Raw genomic sequence first — 16,470 nt, 5'->3', positions numbered from 1 at the left:
ACTAAATGCTCCAATTAAAAGACACAGACTGGCAAACTGGATAAGAGTCAAGACCCATCAGTCTGCTGTATTCAAGAGACCCATCTCACATGCAGAGACATACATAGGCTCAAAATAAAGGGATGGAGGAAGACCTACCAAGCAAATGGAGAACAAAAAAAAAGCAGGGGTTGCAATCCTAGTCTCTGATAAAATAGACTTTAAACCATCAAAGATCAAAAGAGACAAAGAAGGCCATTACATAATGGTAAAGGAATCAATTCAACAGGAAGAGCAGGCCAGGCGTGGTGGCTCAAGCCTGTAATCCCAGCACTTTGGGAGGCCGAGACGGGCGGATCACGAGGTCAGGAGATCGAGACCATCCTGGCTAACACTGTGAAACCCCGTCTCTACTAAAAAATACAAAAAACTAGCCGGGCAACGTGGCGGGCGCCTATAGTCCCAGCTACTCAGGAGGCTCTGAGGCAGGAGAATGTCGTGAACCTGGAAGGCGGAGCTTGCAGTGAGCTGAGATCTGGCCACTGCACTCCAGCCCAGGTGACAGAGCGAGACTCCGTCTCAAAAAAAAAAAAAAAAAAAACAGGAAGAGCTAACTATCCTAAATATATATGCACCCAATACAGGAGCACCCAAATTCATAAAGCAAGTCCTTAGAGACTTACAAAGAGACTTAGACTCCCATACAATAATAATGGGAAACTTCAACACTCCACTGTCAACATTAGACAGATCAACGAGACAGAAAGTTAACAAAGATATCCACGAATTGAACTCATCTCTGCACCAAGTGGACCTAATAGACATCTATAGAACTCTCCACCCCAAATCAACAGAATATACATTCTTCTCAGCACCACATCGCACTTATTCCAAAATTGACCACATAATTGGAAGTAAAGCACTCCTTAGCAAATGTAAAAGAACAGAAATTATAACAAACTGTATCTCAGACCACAGTGCAATCAAACTAGAACTCAGGACTAAGAAACTCAATCAAAACCGCTCAACTACATGGAAACTGAACAACCTGCTCCTGAATGACTACTGGATACATAACGAAATGAAGGCAGAAATAAAGATGTTCTTTGAAACCAATGAGAATGAAGATACAACATACCAGAATCTCTGGGACACATTTAAAGCAGTGTGTAGAAGGAAATTTATAGCACTAAATGCCCACAAGAGAAAGCTGGAAAGATCTAAAATTGACACTCTAACATCACAATTAAAAGAACTGGAGAAGCAAGAGCAAACACATTCAAAAGCTAGCAGAAGGCAAGAAATAACTAAGATCAGAGCAGAACTGAAGGAGATAGAGACACAAAAAACCCTCCAAAAAGTCAATGAATCCAGGAGTTGGTTTTTTGAAAAAATCAACAAAATTGACAGACCGCTAGCAAGACTAATAAAGAAGAAAAGAGAGAAGAATCAAATAGACACAATAAAAAATGATAAAGGGGATATCACCACTGACCCCACAGAAATACAAACTACTATCAGAGAATACTATAAACACCTCTACGCAAATCAACTAGAAAATCTAGAAGAAATGGATAATTTCCTAGACACTTACACTCTTCCAAGACTAAACCAGGAAGAAGTTGAATCCCTGAATAGACCAATAGCGGGCTCTGAAATTGAGGCAATAATTAATAGCCTACCAACCAAAAAAGTCCAGGACCAGATGGATACACAGCTGAATTCTACCAGAGATACAAGGAGGAGCTGGTACCATTCCTTCTGAAACTATTCCAATCAATAGAAAAAGAGGGAATCCTCTCTAACTCATTTTTTGAGGCCAACATCATCCTGATACCAAAGCCTGGCAGAGACACAACAAAAAAAGAGAATTTTAGAACAATATCCCTGATGAACATCCATGCAAAAATCCTCAATAAAATACTGGCAAACTGGATTCAGCAGCACATCAAAAAGCTTATCCACCGTGATCAAGTGGGCTTCATCCCTGGGATGCAAGGCTGGTTCAACATTCGCAAATCAATCAACGTAATCCAGCATATAAACAGAACCAAAGACAAGAACCACATGATTATTCCAATAGATGCAGAAAAGGCTTTTGACAAAATTCAACAGCCCTTCATGCTAAAAACGCTCAATAAATTCAGTATTGATGGAACGTACCTCAAAATAATAAGAGCTATTTATGACAAACCCACAGCCAATATCATACTGAATGGGCAAAAACTGGAAAAATTCCCTTTGAAAACTGGCACAAGACAGGGATGCCCTCTCTCACCACTCCTATTCAACATAGTGTTGGAAGTTCTGGCTAGGGCAATCAGGCAAGAGAAAGAAATCAAGGGTATCCAGTTAGGAAAAGAAGAAGTCAAATTGTCCCTGTTTGCAGATGACATGATTGTATATTTAGAAAACCCCATCGTCTCAGCCCAAAATCTCCTTAAGCTGATAAGCAACTTCAGCAAAGTCTCAGGATACAAAATTAATGTGCAAAAATCACAAGCATTCTTATACACCAGTAACAGACAGAGAGCCAAATCAGGAATGAACTTCCATTCACAATTGCTTCAAAGAGAATAAAATACCTAGGAATCCAACTTACAAGGGATGTAAAGGACCTCTTCAAGGAGAACTACAAACCACTGCTCAGTGAAATAAAAGAAGACACTAACAAATGGAAGAACATACCATGCTCATGGATAGGAAGAATCAATATCGTGAAAATGGCCATACTGCCCAAGGTGATTTATAGATTCAATGCCATCCCCATCAAGCTACCAGTGACTTTCTTCACAGAATTGGAAAAAACGGCTTTAAAGTTCATATGCAACCAAAAAAGAGCCCGCATTGCGAAGACAATCCTAAGTCAAAAGAACAAAGCTGGAGGCATCATGCTACCTGACTTCAAACTATACTACAAGTTTACAGTAACCAAAACAGCATGGTACTGGTACCAAAACAGAGATATAGACCAATGGAACAGAACAGAGTCCTCAGAAATAATACCACACATCTACAGCCATCTGATCTTTGACAAACCTGAGAGAAACCAGAAATTGAGAAAGGACTCCCTATTTAATAAATGGTGCTGGGAAAATTGGCTAGCCATAAGTAGAAAGCTGAAACTGGATCCTTTCCTTACTCCTTATACGAAAATTGATTCAAGATGGATTAGAGACTTAAATGTTAGACCTAATACCATAAAAACCCTAGAAGAAAACCTAGGTAGTACCATTCAGGGCATAGGCATGGGCAAGGACTTCATGTCTAAAACACCAAAAGCAACGGCAGCAAAAGCCAAAATTGACAAATGGGATATGATTAAACTAAAGAGCTTCTGCACAGCAAAAGAAACTACCATCAGAGTGAACAGGCAACCTACAGAATGGGAGAAAATTTTTGCAATCTCCTCATCTGACAAAGGGCTACTATCCAGAATCTACAAAGAACTCAAACAAATATACAAGAAAAAAACAAACAACCCCATCAAAAAGTGGGCAAAGGATATGAACAGACATTTCTCAAAAGAAGACATTCATACAGCCAACAGACACATGAAAAAATGCTCATCATCACTGGCCATCAGAGAGATGCAAATCAAAACCACAATGAGATACCATCTCACACCAGTTAGAATGGCAATCATTAAAAAGTCAGGCAACAACAGGTGCTGGAGAGGATGTGGAGAAATAGGAACACTTTTACACTGTTGGTGGGATTGTAAACTAGTTCAACCATTATGGAAAACGGTATGGCGATTCCTCAAGGATCTAGAACTAGATGTACCATATGACCCAGCCATCCCACTACTGGGTATATACCCAAAGGATTATAAATCATGCTGCTATAAAGACACATGCACACGTATGTTTATTGCGGCACTATTCACAATAGCAAAGACTTGGAATCAACCCAAATGTACATCAGTGACAGACTGGATTAAGAAAATGTGGCACATATACACCATGGAATATTATGCAGCCATAAAAAAGGATGAGTTTGCGTCCTTTGTAGGGACATGGATGCAGCTGGAAACCATCATTCTTAGCAAACTATCACAAGAAGAGAAAACCAAACACCGCATGTTCTCACTCATAGGTGGGAACTGAACAATGACATCACTTGGACTTGGGAAGGGGAACATCACACACCGGGGCCTATCATGGGGAGGGGGGAGAGGAGAAGGATTGCATTGGGAGTTATACCTGATATAAATGATGAATTGAGGGGTGCTGACGTGTTGATGGGCGCAGCACACCAACATGGCATAAGTATACATATGTAACAAACCTGCACGTTATGCACATGTACCCTAGAACTTAAAGTATAAAAAAAAAAAAAAGTACTAACTTTTTTGTTTTAACAACTGTACTTTAAAAATGTTGATTCATTCTTTCCCTTCCATTGCAATTGTTTTTAAATGAAGGTAAATGATTTCAATCTGGAATACAAGGTTCTTTTCTTAGTTTAAGGTTTTGGGTTTTTTGGGGGATTTGATTTGTTTTTTCAAAAAATGCAGTAGACAGATGTTGTCATAGAATGATTGGAAGGCCCTGAGAGGATTTGTTGAGGATAATTCTCCCCCTCAATCAGGTGCCATCTTGCCTGAGGTCCCACCCTATTCCAGGGAAACATCTGCTCTGCACCCTGAAGTCAAGCTTTGGGGTTTGGGACCTTGGTGTTGATAATATCCCAGGAGGCCATACCAAGGGCCCCATTAGAAGCATGTGGAGGCAGAAGCCAACATCTGGTCATGATTAATCCTCTCAACACCCTGGACTAATGTGGACTGGCCTTGGGCCCCAGCCAGCTACCGCTGGGAAAGCCAGCCCACTTTCTCATGCTTCTCTCATATTCTTCAGTGGCTAGTTCATTCCTTTGCTTTGGCTTTCTTACTTTTCCTCTGTATTCATTAGAATTTTAGAGGTAACAGGGCATTTGGGGGGAGGGTTTAACAAAAAATTTGCCAAGCCAGGTGGATTAGCCACACAACATTACCAGTAATCATGGCAGAGAAAGTACCCAGGCACCAGTGAATATACCACAGGGGATGAACTACAAGGTCATTGGACCACCCAGAAATCATAAATATGCTTTAGAGGACACATGGAGTAGCCTACAGCATACGTAACGACCCCTCACTCCAAAGAATTATCTGGCTCAAATGCACAATTGTGGAAAGACCCTGGCGTAAATATTTGTTTTTTAAAAATGAGGATCTGTAGCTTTTATTAGATTCTCCAAGGAGTCTAAGAGCCCATAAAGACTAAGAATCACTAGCAGATTGTTTGAAAACATGGGCTGCAGAGTGACCCAGACCTAGTTCACATCTCCTTTTAGAAACATGACTTGTAACAATTTATTTAAACTCTCTGACTGCAATTTCTTCTTTTATAAAATGGGGGCAGCAATCTCAAATATACAGGGTTTCTGTAAGGAGTAAATTGTCTACTATATGTAAAGGGTTTAGCATGATATGCACAGAGTAGAGACTCTTTGTCATTAATATAGTGACTTTAATAATCTCTAGAAGTCTGAATTTAGAAGCAACGTATCATAAAGGATTCATGTCATTAACCTTAGAGATGAGGAGACCTGGCTATGACCATACCCTTTGACAAGTCACTTAATTTCTCTGGGCCTTCATCTTTACATCTCCTAGATAGCAGAGAGTAGCATTTATGTCACAGGGTTGCTGTAAGAAATGAATGGGCAAATATACGCAAAAGATGTGCACAAGGACTAGCCTTCATTCGGTGTTCAGTAAAAGGGAGATGTCATACTCGAAGGTCTTGTCTCCTGGTCCTCTGTGCATCCTACTGTGATAGGACCAGCTAAAGCTGATGAGATTGAAACCATGCTAGGACGTGGAGAAGACCTAACCTCGTACCAGGTTTTTTCATTCTGAACTGCACTGAAGAAGTTACATTTTGTCTTTACTCTGTTCTCCTGATTCTTTTTAATATGTTTTCCTTCCCTTTGGGAATTTCCTTTACTCCTTTCTAGCTTGAGGGTGGAGTTGGTTATGGGGGGATGCCAGAAGCGGGGAACATAATTGAAGTCTTTTTGCTTAGGAGTCTGATGGGAGTAATATAGGAAGAAAAAAGGGTGAGAGAGAGAGAGAGCGAGGAGTGTGTGTGTGAGAGAGAGAGAGACAGAGAGAGAGAGAATATTGCAAGCATGACCCAGATGAAATAAATACCCTAGAATTACCAAGTAACATCCTTGAATATTTGAATTCATTTATGTAAAGTCAATTGAAAGTTAATATTCTCATGCCTAAATATTTACTAGAATATAAAATTAATTTTAAAAACCATAAAAAGCTAATTTTCTTTGTCAAAATTATTCCAAAGCAAATGGAACATACACAGTTTTGAGGGAGATTTGATGAGTTTTTGAATAATGAATTCCTCATGGATTCAACTTCATTTTAGGTCAAGACTAGACATAGACATGCATGTATGGATGTCTAGCTAAGTAGGTAGACAGGCTTTTTTTCTCCCCTCTGGGTTGCTCTGCCATGCCCCTGCACCGTTTCCTGTCTCCATGTCTTCTGTTGTGTGTCTAGATTTTATATTGTCTTCCCTTCCAGGAGACATCTGGTGGCATATTGTCCTCTCTGGTTCTGAAAGTCTTTTTTTTCTTGAAGCATTACCCCTTTAGGGACTAGTCATCTTCATCTATGTAGAATATGGAATGGTTTGGTGAATAGAGACGCTGTGGAATTCGGAACTTGGGCTATTCTGTTCCAACTCTGACCTTAACTAGCTGAACAAGTCTAATATCTGTGGAAGTGCCTTATCCTAATAGGTGTTCGATAAATGGTTTCTTATCCTCTCTGGGCATCACATTATTCATCTGTAAACGGAAGAGGTTGGACGAGATGACCTCTAAGGACCCTTCCAGCTCTAAATTCTGTGATTATATTCTAAATGTTAGGACAACATGATGCTTACTGGCATCACCATTAATGAAATTACACATCATTTATCTTATAAAGAAAAAGCACACACCAATAACAACAGACCAGCCAAACCTGACAATGAGAGTGTGTGGATTTTTATTGCGCCCACAACTCTCTGGTGATGCTTGTGATGAATGTGAATGTCTTTGAAAAAAAATTTCAGCTGCTCTGAGGTGACCCGAACTGTCTTTTTGTTTGGGACTTGGTTATAGGAAACATGTCCTATTTTGGTGTCATTCTGCATGCTTGAGATTTAGAATGTAACTGAAAAAAAAAAAAAAGTTTGTGCTTAATAACTATTGATGTATTTTACCAAAAAAATGTTCTCCTATCTTCTTGTCTGTTGTCTACCTCTTCACTCTGACCTTGCCTCATACTCCACAGAAAAGGCTCACAACAGGTTACCAGGGGGGATCTCACTCATATTTCCTTCCCTCCATCTCTAGAGGTCGCCATAAAGCTCCCATCTTTATCTTGTTTCTTCCTGTCGTAGCAGATGAGGTGTCCTGCCAAGACAAAGCACTGCAAAATCTGAACATTTCCTGTTAACCTCATTTCCTGTTAACAGGACTAAGACCAGGAACTGGATTCGACTCTTCTGCTTCCTCCTCCTCTTTAAAAACCACACACCAGTCTCCATTCATCCGAAAATGATTTTTAGTAACAAGATTCAGTCCAGTAGTGCTCCTTTCTTATATGACAGTAGAGCAGAATAATTTCTCCAGTTGTATTTCACTTCACATACTGAAACCATTCAGGGTGTTTTTGTCATATCCCCCCCACCTTTGTTTTGAGACGGAGTTTTGCTTTCGTTGCCCAGGTTGGAGTGCAGTGGCCTCATCTTGGCTCACCACAACCTCGGCCTCCCCGGTTCAAGCGATTCTCCTGCCTCAGCGTCCCGAGTAGCTGGGATTATAGGCATGTACCACCATGCCCGGCTAATTCTGTATTTTAAGTAGAGACAGGGTTTCTCCATGTTGGTCAGGCTGGTCTCGAACTCCTGACCTCAGGGGATCTGCCCACCTCGGCCTCCCAGAGTGCTGGGATTACAGGTGTGAGCCACCGCACCCGGCCTGTCATATCCCATTTCATGTAGCCTTATGCTTTTTGGTGCCTCACTCAAAATTGGATAATAGAAGCGAAGAGATTTCTTTCTTGTTTGGCCTTTCCTGTAAATCTCATTTCCAGACTCGCTTCAAATTAGGGTAAAGGTTAAGTGAAATGGGAAAACAAGAGGAAGGCGGGGGACATTAAGCTCTGAGGAGGCAGTCCACTTAAACGGTTTATATCTCTGACTTGATGCCCTTGTCTATTGATCCCATTACCCTGCCATCTCCATTTCTTCCCCAAGTGGGTGTGCCCTCCTGTGGGCGGCCCCTGCAATCCCACGTGGCTAACACCTTCTCCAGCAGGCAGCATGGGCAGTGTGTCTTCACGAGGGCATTGGCTCTGGGGAACAGCAGCTCTCACCCCGCCCTCCCTTTTCTCCACTGTCAGCAGAGGGACTTCCTCGGGCCATCTGCTACTGCATTAGTCCAAATTTAACGACCTGTCCGCACGGTTTCCCTCCCAAAGCTGTCTGGTTGGTTTCTATTGTTCAGTGTGTGTGTCTGGCTATCTCCTTTATTAGGAAGATTTTTTCTTTTACATTTCATTCTGTTAATTTGACCACAAATCCCAGATACTTCTCACCACAAGAACTCTGTAGTATTTTCCTTTCCCTAATTTAGTGTTGCACAGTTGTAGTCTAGAGATAAGAAACAAAGGGAATTGTCATGGAAGAACTAAAGAGTCAAGATTCATGGAAACCTTTGACTCGCTTTCGTGGCCTGGAACAGGTTACGTTTTGTGTCTCAGTTTCCTTTTCTGTAAAATGTTTCTGAAAATCTTAAATTATTAGGTTCTGTGAGAATCACTAGGGTAATTTATGGAAGAATTCTCTGTAAGGGTAAACGGTTATACACACCTATGGTTATTTCTGTTAACTTTATTAGCAGCAGCAGCAGCAGCATAACATTCCTAATCACAACTGTGCCTCATAGCAAGAACTTTCTACCTGAGTGTAGAATGGGTAGAGAGCATGTCCCCCGAGTCTGACTGTCAGCATTTCAAGTGTCTTTGTTCCCGGACTGCCTTTGGGGAAATGCGCTGTGATCCCTTCAAGTTCCTTTCTAGGCAGGGCAGGCATCCCAGTGTGTCAGCCACTAATCTAGGCCTCTGCTTATGAGGGACTTCTGGCTGGAGATAGTCAGTGCCTCATTCACTCAAAAGTGAATGAGACCACAGTCTGGGCTGCCTATTCATATGCCGAGGTTCTTTACTTTGTAGTAAGTGGTATTTCTTCCTGAAGATGCTGGTTGAAAGTATTCATTCATCAGAGCCTCCTCGAGAAAACCTTGACAATTCTTTTTGTTAAACTTTTTCACCAGAAGGTATCAGGGCAAATTGGTCGTTTTCTACACACCTCTGTGTTCTTTGGCAGATGAGCAACTTTGTGGTTGTGTTAAATAAAATTATGTGGTTGTTCTTTTTAGTACTGTTCAATAGAGCTGGCAATATCAGGAGACACATTACTACTGTCAAGCACACAGCATTTATGCATGATGCCTGTCTGTGCCTGAAAAGGCAAATTCTCCTTTCGTTGTGCCTACCTCCTTTGGTTTCCAAACCGCCTTCCCTTGAGTCAACAACATGGTCTCTGCCAGAGCAAATGGCAGAATCAGGTCAGATTAGCATGCTTGCCAAAGATTTAGGTAAGAGGCATTATACAAATGTCTAAATTATTGCAGCTCAGGACTCTAAGATTTCTAAAATATACTTTCACACAATTCATTATCGCTGGTATTTTTGACTGTTTGATAAGCTCCAGAGCCTTTTTCTGCCATGGAAAATAAATCACTACTAACAGCTGGGGTTTTTTTGTTTGTTTTGTTTTTTCATTTTTAAACTTGAACTTCTCTACAGAACACCACATGTCATCACCATACTTTTCTCTGTTGAATTCTGTTTTTCTTTCTTCTGCCTTAGGATGGTCGTCTGCGAATGAATGACCAGCTGATTGCAGTTAATGGAGAATCTCTTTTGGGAAAATCCAACCACGAAGCTATGGAAACACTTAGGCGGTCAATGTCCATGGAGGGAAACATCCGAGGAATGATCCAGTTGGTGATTTTGAGGAGGCCAGAGAGACGAATGGAGGTGATGCGAATCTTGATTCTCCTCAGCAAGTTGCCCAAATTGCCACCAGAATATGCAGACTTCCATTCCTATTATGGTACTAGATTCCTATTGAGAAAATATGCCCCAGAAGAGCTTTGATGGATTGATGTGGGGAATAGGTGGTTGTATATTTTAGGTATAATAGCAAGGTGTAAAAATGTGCATATAAAGTAAGTCATTTATCAGATGTAACAGGTCTATAATTTCTAGTTTTTTCCCCCGGAAATTCCAAGAGCTCTGAACTTGTTCATAAACATCTTTATATACTTTTTTGGTTGATATGCTAGCAGTGTCCATACCTTAGAAGGTGTCTAATCACATGTGTACAATGTTTAATGTAGAGATCATTATAATGCAATCAGCTCTCTGTATTCTCTTCCATAATCTGCATATAAATAATACAGACCTGAGACTTAACTAATTTAACATTTGATTTATTAAACAAGCTGCTTGCTCATGTGATTAAATAAATGGGAGTCTTGTTTTTTGAAATCTTTTATTATTTTTTATAAGTTTTTTAAAATATCAAGAATATTTTCACTTACACATGGAGTCTAAGTGTATGATAACTTTAATAATAATATTCCTAACATTATACATATAAACATAAAAATACCTAAAACATTATTTTCTCTTATATGAAGAATATTAAATGCTCATAAAATAATTTTAGAAAAAGGTAAGAAGAAAAAGTTAATAGTATTAAAAGTTAAGAAAAACAGCAAATCACACATTTTCTCATATCAGGATATTCTCTAAGGCCAGATTGTGTTTGTGTAATACAATAATATACAAAATTTAAAAAAAAAACTAATATAAAATACTAGTTTTAATAAAGAGTTCAGCTTAAAAATTGAAAAATGAAAGCTTTATCAAGTTAATCAGGAGTTAATGGTAGTGGGCTCATTGTATTTAAAAGCTTCAGCTCTGGAGTTTCGAATTGCTTAGGTTACAATCCTAGATTTGCCATTTCCTGGCTGTGTAAGTACATACATAATTGAGTGCTCGGTATTCATAGATGACAGATATTGTTGTCTGTTTTATCCCTTAATGTGTCCTTGGTTCCCACATGTAGTAGATGCTTAATAAATATTGAGTCAATGAAAATGTCACATCTGAGACCTACTTCATCTCAGAGAGTAAACTTGAGTGCTAAAGTTGTAAGCTCTATCTTACTTTCTTCTGTTATCAGCTATTGGAAAGGAGTAGCTGTACCTTTTATACTCTCCTTTATATAAGCTTATAGATGTTAAATGCATTTAAATTGGCCAATTACTGGAGACTAAATATAATAAACTTATTTTCAACATTTGTGTCTGCTTAAGTGACAGTGTTCCATAAATATTTAATGGGCTTTACTTATGTACCTAGTTATAACACCCTTATCTGCTACTTCCTGCCCTGAAAGAATTGGCCCCATCTGGTTTAGGATGGTTCTTACTCTAGAGCCCTAGGACTCCACGGAACCCATTTATTGGAGAGAGTTGAAAGGATGAACTGCTAATGCCTGAGTCATCCCTTCTGTGCATCTGCATATCAGATCTCCCTTAAGACTTTTTAAACAAAGATACTTCAACTAATAGAAGAGTCTGGAAGAAACTGCTATACCATAACATACCTGTGCAGATAGCAAAAGTTAGAAATAACTATGGTTCTAAAAGAGTTAGTAGGTGGCAGCAGATAGGCGTTATATATTTTGACTCATTGAGTTGGCACACTGTACTATTTGCATTGCCCTTTACTGCAGGTATTTTCATTGTAATTCTCACACTCTGGGGTGGATTGGCATTATTCCATCAGAAGAAAGTATGAAACTCTCATTTGTTGCCCGCCATCGAAAGTGTCATGTTAGTATAGATCACCAGGGAACTGATCAAGAATAAGAACTGGGTCAAAAAGCAATTTCTATGAGGACATTTAAACAAGATCCATTTTTAGTTTCCCTAATATTTACATGCTTTCCACGGGGAATGAGCAGACACTTGACTCTCAGCTACTGAGCATCTCTGCAGTACCCATGAAGATTAAAGAGCATTATTTCTTATAAAGACAGAAGACTAATGTACAGTTTATCTTTATTAAATTGAAAAAAAAATTGCAACTATTTGATCTTCAAATCTGTGTTTCACTGTGTCAGAGCATATTTTGTGTGCTCGTGCTTTTTGCTGTATTCTCTGGTGGAACAGCACTTGCCCTCCAGTACAATAAAAAGCATCCATAACCTAAAAAAAGGTCTCAGCACTGTTGATACATTCAGGCAAATCAATTAGTTAGATTTGCCAGGAATACCAAAATGGTTGCTTGAACATTATATTGATATTTCAAAATCTGAAGAAGCTACTTAAGAAAAGTCAAAATATATAGTTGTTGGGGTTTTTCCCACATTACCCAGATGTACAAGATATGTAAACAGTTTTGATGAGGACCTTGTGAAGAATACATAATGAGCCCCTGATTGAATCAGAATCATTTTAAACAGAAACATATTTTTCAAAGGATGAGCTTGAGGTTCAATTGTAATTCTATTTGAGCCTAGAGACTTGGTATTAAAAAATGGGTTATGACCTGATTTTGTTTTTCCTTTCCCCAAAACATTTCCCTCCCTGCTGCTGCCAGCTCATCGTGGCAAAAGCAGAATGTGTTTAAAAATCCATTATATTTTGTATTGGCTGGGACACTAATGGAGGGCTCTGCGACAGCTCTATTTTACAGGCTGAATACTTTAATTAGGCTAGTTACTGATCAGTTGTTGGGATATTGATTGTGTCATTTATCAAAGAGCTGGGGAAGCAGAAAAAAATTTTTTGTTCTTGTTGTTATTGTTAAATCAAAGCACAAGGCTGTGCAAAGCAAGCCCTAGCTCTCTTTCCTGCTACAGCTACAGCTTTAATTTAGGACTAGCTTGCCTCCTATACCAGGCTCAGTCTGACTAGCAGTTCAGAAGAAAGGGTAATACACTGGGTGTGGGAAAAGTGTTACAAGCCTTGACAAAAAGCTAAAGGACCTTCAGCAGCTGAAAACATTTTAATTATTAAGAATACAAAAATGGAATGTTTTAGGTATTTTGTTTGACTAGCTAGACACTGAATTTTTATAACCAAAGAGGAAAATATAAATCCAGTGCATTGGTTTAGGCAAATGCTATTCTCAGAAGAGCTTTGGGAATCAGATGGGTGCTGCTGTTTGTGGTACATTCTTCTCACAAATGGTCAAGGGAACAGTCATGAGATGGCTTCCAAATCATTTACCTCCTTAAAATCTGTTATTGAGACAAATAATACGAAGAAGAGCAAACCCCAATTCTCTTTGCTGCAACCTTTTTGAAAAAAATAGTTAAGAGTTCTCTATAATCAACTTCCTCCAATAATTCCCTCTTCAGCACCTGTGGAAGATGGATCATGGGGTGTTATTCTAGACAGCAGTTTTCAGAAAACTGTGAATGTGTTTACAGACTGTAAAAATCAAAATAGGAAGGGGAAATATAGGGGGTAAAACCCTCAGGAGAACTGCTGTCTGGCGTTGTCACCGCCGTTTGATTTAGCTCCTGGCCAAAGACCTAGTATCTGCACAGAGACACACTGGTGGCATTTCAGAGGTGAACCTGCTTGAGTTCTGACTTGTCCTAGAGCATATGCACTTAGGCGCAGAGAGAGAGAGGAACCAGCTGGTTGGCAGAGAAACACCCTTGGCATGAACTGTATTCTTGTGTTGACACTGCCACAAGCTGTACTCCCAGATGGAAGAAAATTTGAAAGAAGCCAGTTGTAAGTGGTAAAAGAGAATAATAAAGTTAATCCTTTTTTGTGTTGGCTATCAGCACTCCTAATCCTTAGCACTACATTGTCAGTACTTTTTATTTTATACTCAAAGATGTTTTCACTGATAGGGCCATTTTGAGTTTCCAGAGTTGAGGACTTAAGTGTAATAGACTCTTGAAAGACTATTCATACAGTGATCATTCTTTCACTTTGCTTCAACTGACCAAGTTTGAACATATTAAAAATGCAAATATAATTTTTACTTTTATCTCTTAGGATCCTGCAGAGTGCGGGGCATTTTCCAAGCCATGCTTTGAGAACTGTCAAAATGCTGTAACCACCTCTAGGCGAAATGATGACAGTACCCTGCATCCACTTGGCGCTTACAGTCCACAAGACAAACAGAAAGGTAAGAGTCTATCCATTTTTATCCACTGCAAATGGAGTGAGAAAACACAAAAATGCCTTTTTATCTAAAAAAAAAAAAAAAAAGAAAGAGTAAAGGGGAGTTAATTAGACTAAGTGCAGACTTTGTTAATCAGAGTCACAAACACTGAGAGATTGGGGCGAGAGCTGACTCAGAACTTGTGAATCAGATTCCTGGCAATGTCTCTAGTTTAAGTGACACTTTCTGTGCTTGCTGCCCCAAACATGGAGGGTTATATATAAAACAAATGATCACTGGAGAATCAAAGATGGCAAACTGTTATTTTTTAAGCTCTTCTAATATTGGAAGTTACCAAGTGTAAATAACTACCAACATTTTTAAATGTATGGATTTATAATCCATAAAATGGTCATAGCGTGATTCACAGAATATACTCGATTCTAATATGAGCGTGGTAAATGGGTAGATATCCTAACCTGAAACCATCTTGTGATGGTTGGAATGTTCTTGTTATTGTCTTGCTACACTGTCTTCCCTTATTATCTGATGTGGATCACATTTCTAGCCAACTCCAGATGTAAAAAATCTGGGTTTTCCTCTTGGATTTTTAAAAAATATACTTCAGGTCACCAAGAAAATTGTTTCATCTCCCTGTATCTCTTTTCTTTAATAACATGAATTTTTTATTACAAAAGCAATACATATTCATTGCAGAAAATTTAGAGAAAATAAATAAAAAGAAAACTTAATTTTACTCGTACTTCTATCTATCAAAGATCCTAATCAATAACATTTATGCATATCTTTCAGGACTCTTTAATGAAAATATTTATACAAAAAATGAAATAATGAAATGCATGTAATGTTTAGGAAATTGTTTTTTAAAATTAGCACATTATATGCCTCTTAGTCATTGAATACTCTTCTACAATATCATATTCAGTAGTTGCATAGTGTCTTTTGACGGTAAGTACCATATATCATGTAATCAGTTCCTATATTTTGAACACTTAAGATGTTATCATAATTTAACTATGTGGAAACAAGTTCCAAGCTGTGAAATTACTCCATCATAACATACTTATAAATCTGAGGTGGCTCTAGAATTAAATTGTCTCATTAGAATGGGATGTTGTTTATTCCTTGGAATTCCTCCATTTTAGCAAGAGTAGTAGCAACAGCTGCTACCATTTATTAAGTGTTTGCTGTCTGTTAGATACTGTGTTGAGCAATTTGCATGCAGACTCAAAGTGGGTAATATTATCTTCATTTTACAAATAAAGATCTAGAAAGTCAGAGAGAGTGAATAATTTACTCAAGAATGCATATTTGATACATGCAGAGTCTGGATTCAATCCTTGTCTCCCTGTCTTCAGTTTCTCTTCCAAACCACAGCATGTGTCTGACTTACATTGGTTACTGGTCTCTTGAAACTATTGGAGTCCTTTCACCTACTGAGAATGCCCATTAGAAGCTGACTTTAGACCAGGCACGGTGGCTCACGCCTGTAATCCCAGTACTTTCAGAGACTGAGGTGGGCAGATCACCTAAGGTCGAGAGTTCAAGGCCAACATGGCAAAACCCTGTCTCTACTAAAAAAAAAAAAAAAGTGTGTGTGTGTATGTGTATATATATGTATAAAATTAGCCAGTTGTGATGGCACATGCCTGTAATCCCAGCTGCTCGGGGGGGAAAAAAAAAGAAGAAGCTGACTTTACTTAGCATACAGATTTTAAAAATACTCAATATTTTGTCTTTTCTCATCAAAAAAAATTATTGTGATGGGCACCTGTAGTCCCAGCTACCCGGGAGGCTGAGGCAGGAGAATGGTGTGAACCTGGGAGGCGGAGCTTGCAGTGAGCCAAGATCGTGCCACTGCACTCCAGCCTGGGCAACAGAGCAAGGAGACTCCATCGCAAAAAAAAAAAAAAAAAAGAAAGAAAGAAATTAAAAGTTTTCTTGACAGACCAAGATTGCCTTCTGGAATCTTAAATTGCAATAGCAAAAGAGCCTGGGAAAGGAATGGCAAGTTGTCTGCAAAATAAAACAGCCTTCTTTCTACCTTATGATCATGAATGTGGACATCTGTATTAAAATATCTAGACTTTATATAACTTAATTGCCATTTAATTCTCTAGTAACATGTGGCCTAGTGTCTA

At 39.0% G+C, this 16,470-nt stretch overlaps 1 protein-coding gene across 4 annotated transcripts in view; it reads left to right on the top strand.

The window, feature by feature from the left end:
* Window positions 1-16,470, top strand: part of PARD3B (par-3 family cell polarity regulator beta) — a 1,137,826-nt gene that overhangs the window by 668,281 nt on the left and 453,075 nt on the right. For all 4 annotated transcript variants that reach the window (XM_033230595.1, XM_033230594.1, XM_033230597.1 and 1 more), the window contains 2 exons: window positions 9,974-10,144; window positions 14,200-14,332. In XM_033230595.1, coding sequence (XP_033086486.1) covers window positions 9,974-10,144; window positions 14,200-14,332 — 304 coding nt within the window. The remainder of the gene's footprint in view (window positions 1-9,973; window positions 10,145-14,199; window positions 14,333-16,470) is intronic.

This window comes from Trachypithecus francoisi, unplaced genomic scaffold (assembly GCF_009764315.1).
Source record: "Trachypithecus francoisi isolate TF-2019V2 unplaced genomic scaffold, Tfra_2.0 Lachesis_group13, whole genome shotgun sequence".
NCBI lineage: Eukaryota > Metazoa > Chordata > Mammalia > Primates > Cercopithecidae > Trachypithecus > Trachypithecus francoisi.
Note: the sequence above shows the minus strand (reverse complement) of the source record. Positions and strands in the feature narration are given on the sequence as shown.